This window comes from Phaethon lepturus, unplaced genomic scaffold (genome assembly GCF_000687285.1).
Source record: "Phaethon lepturus isolate BGI_N335 unplaced genomic scaffold, ASM68728v1 scaffold5395, whole genome shotgun sequence".
Lineage (NCBI taxonomy): Eukaryota > Metazoa > Chordata > Aves > Phaethontiformes > Phaethontidae > Phaethon > Phaethon lepturus.
Genome location: NW_010539799.1, coordinates 44,195 through 47,770, shown reverse-complemented (window position 1 = coordinate 47,770; position 3,576 = coordinate 44,195). Strand labels below are relative to the sequence as shown.

At 35.6% G+C, this 3,576-nt stretch overlaps 1 protein-coding gene across 2 annotated transcripts in view; it reads right to left on the bottom strand.

Moving 5' to 3' along the window:
- Positions 1–825: 825 nt before the first annotated feature.
- Positions 826–3,576, bottom strand: part of TFDP1 (transcription factor Dp-1) — a 46,441-nt gene continuing 43,690 nt past the window's right edge. For both annotated transcript variants that reach the window (XM_010287219.1, XM_010287220.1), the window contains exon 11: positions 826–2,181. In XM_010287219.1, the coding sequence (XP_010285521.1) occupies positions 2,034–2,181 (148 nt within the window). In that variant the 3' untranslated portion in view covers positions 826–2,033. The remainder of the gene's footprint in view (positions 2,182–3,576) is intronic.

Below are 3,576 nucleotides of genomic sequence, written 5' to 3'. Positions count from 1 at the left end.
GCAAAGAATGAAATCTCCAGTGAGAAGCAAAACACACAATTAGCCCACCCAAAATGGTTCTCCCAGGCCCATAAAATTAAGTAATTTCCTTGGTTGACTCATATTACAACAAGGTTTGATACAATTAGAAAACGTTCACTGCATATCAACTGCTCTGTAGTAAGCACTCACACCCCCTTACCACGGAAGATTTGTCAAGGCATAATCTCTCAAGAGAAAAAACAGGTAACACACTTGGTATTTACCACAGGGTTTAAGTGCATCCAGGAGCCCTTATCAGAGACAGAGCAGTTATTAGTCTGTCAGTTGTCTTTGCAGCGACTCTCTGGAGTTTGTGGAAACAAATCCTGACTCTGATAGCAGCCTGCAGAGTGACTGAGCCAGTTCAGTAACCTGAGCTTTCAGGTGAGAGCAGATGTGATCTAACAAAAAAGTTTAAGGTGGAAGTATATGGAAAGTTGATGAAGACCTGTTTTGAGGACATGGGAATGTACAATGGAAAGGCAGGATTGAGGAATAAGGGATGAAAAGTTAGGACAGTAAGCATGGGATTGTAAACAGAGAAGCTGAATTGGAGTATTAAGATTGGCCGACACTCTGAGGAGTAACAGGAGACGTGAAAGAAGAGCGTATACAGGGTAAGATATTGCTTTTTGCATTTTAAGTTACCAAGATCTGTAAGGACAAATTACTAAATCAAAGCAAAAAATCTGTGCCCTCTATAGTGCAGATTCAGTGTCCTGAGACAGTTAATTCTATGTCTTGCGACGACAGGAAGTGAAATGTTCTAAAATAACCCTAAAATTAGAAAAACCACAGAGCTTGTTAAAAATGCCCATGCGCGTTTTATTAATAAAAACTAACAGTGCCAAGGTTAAACAAGTCAAACAATTATAGTCTCTTTGTATTCCATAAAATATTACAGAAAAGTTTATTTGTGTTTCAATAAAAAGACTACTGTCTCAGAATAGGCAGCTGACAGTATTTGTGCAGTTAATTGTTTGTGAATAAATTTAAAAAGACTACCACCTGCCCTGAAATTCCTTTTATAAAAATGAACTATTAAAAATGATTGACAAATTTTGAGTTAAAAAACTTAAAACATTCTCTATATTTAATTTCAACTTTATAATAGATTACAGGAAGATGCTTACGAAACAAATACAAACATTTGTTTCAGTACATGTCTTTATATGATAGACTTATAAGTATGTAAACAACTATATAATAAAAAGTTTCCAAAGTCTGCCTGTAAGAAATCAGGCAAATTTTACCATAAGCAATAAATCATTCCAAACCTTCAAGACATTTTTATATAGCTGCACCAACTGGCAGTAAACATTTGCCAAAAACTTTGTAAGTCATATGTCCCAACATACAGTGAAAAGTATATAAACTTGATGGAATCATAATGTTAGATATAATTTAAGGGAAAATAAGTTCACAACAACATTTCTGGAATTTAACATGTAAAAAAGTAGGACGTATCTTTCTTGTTCGGTTCTTTGGACACTGCGTGATTAACAAAAAACACTACTACAGTAGCTCACTATCCCTCAAAAAGTGGCATAATCAAAATACACTCCAAATAAATTGCCATTCAGTGTATTCATTTTCCACAGAAGGACAGCATTTTATTTCTCAATGATGTGTCTACATTTTCTTTAGCAAACTTCAAAAGAACATTTGGGGCAAAATCCATTTTCCTTCAAGTAAAAAAAAAAAACCAAAAAACCAAAAAACCAACCAACCAAAAAACCAACCAACAAACCAAAAACCCCTAAAACAAGAGTAAATAAAGGCTCTGCATTAACACACTGGTATCAAAAACACACATCCACACCACATTTAAAAATATCCTACATAAAACAATCCTTGTTTGCTTATCAGAGGTGCAATTTCTAAACTCAGAACTGCTTACCAATATTCTCCTTGAGGGATGGGGCAAAGTAATTTGAGACACTTCTCCCTAGAACAATTTATTCCTGAAGCTTGCTGAATTTTAACAAAAAATAGTCTACAAGCAAAGGGCATCAGTCGTCATCATCGTTTTCATTAAAATCGTCGTCATCGTCATCATCATCCCCAACATAAGAAACTGGTGTTTCAACTCTGGAGCCACTGTACTGAGATCCATTGGAACTTGTAGCCAACATCCCATCTCCACCATTGGAAAAGTCACTGAAAAAAAAACCAAAACAAACAAGGCCGGTTGACATTGCTTAATAATTCTTCCCAGTTTACTGTGCTCTTAAATATAATCACACATCTATTCCATTCCTTTAATGAATCTGCCACTGCTACTTCATAAACTGTCTTTAATATATATCCAAGTTGTTTCTCAAAAGTAGAAACAGGTGAAGTAATTTGGAAATGGTTCTTATTATGTTTCTTCCTTTAGGTTTAATATAATAATTAAATCCTTTAACAGGCACCTTAGAAGTACGCTTTCCAGGCTTCTTCTAAAGAACATTTAGTGTTAAGGCTACACAGCTATCTAAACCCTTTAATATTTTTATGTAGCACTGGACACTTGCATCACAAGTGAATCATGTCTTTCAGAAGCACTAATTTTGATTCAAAGACTTGGAAAATCAAGGAATTAATAGCTTCTCCTTAATGTCTTGTTATTACATGGCAAACTAACATTGCTACATGTTCTGTATTTTTAACTTGAAATTGTTTTCTTGTCATTATGCTTTTCTTTTCTACTTTAAAAAAACCCCACACCCCACACCAAAAGCTCGCGAGTAAAACATATCCAGTACAACACTTTCAAGAGTTTCTGCTGTTCTGCACACTTATTCAAAAGGAAGATAGCCAGGTATCTGTATAGGTGTAGCTAGATGACTTATAACAGGTTCTTCACAATTATCTGCAGAAGCAGTTTCAAAAACAAAGAAAAAAAGTTGAGACTATTCTTGTGTTCCCGGGAACTTTGAAAGTACAAACGCAGACATCTGTCTCCCCTCTTCCTGATAAAAATGAAAGTGGATTTCATAAACTGAGTATCCTAGTAAGAGAAAGAAATTGGGATGAAGGCATTGATAGCAGCATCTTCAGTCTTCTGCAGACTTTCTTTAGACAGCTTGCTGAATAAGTTTATAGCCTTTATTTGCCTTGGCAGCAATTTTTGGTACCAGAAAAGCTACACATCTTTTAGTTTCCTATTGCCATTAATATTTATGTATGTACTGTAATTAAACATAATTTGTCACTCCCCTTTTCCAACCTTGTAAGAAACAGAAGTGGTAAAAGTTCTTGTGCTTCTCACTACGATAATGAACCACAGTCAGCCTCTGGTTTTCTATTGGCCTCTGGCTAGTAGTGGCCTACTCAAATTTCGAAGTCTTAAAAATACATGGGCTCTTTTTCACTAGCTCCATGCTAATTAACCACAGAAGGAACCTTAGTGAAAACAGGAAATGTTATGTACTGTTTAAGTCCTGCTTCTCTAAAGATATTTTGAGCAGTATTCTCATTCAAGCTTTAGTTCCTTAGCACAAAGCAGGCAGAATTCCCCATATGTTTTTGGGCAGCAAGAATGGGCTGGAGCATAAACCATGCTCCTCACCA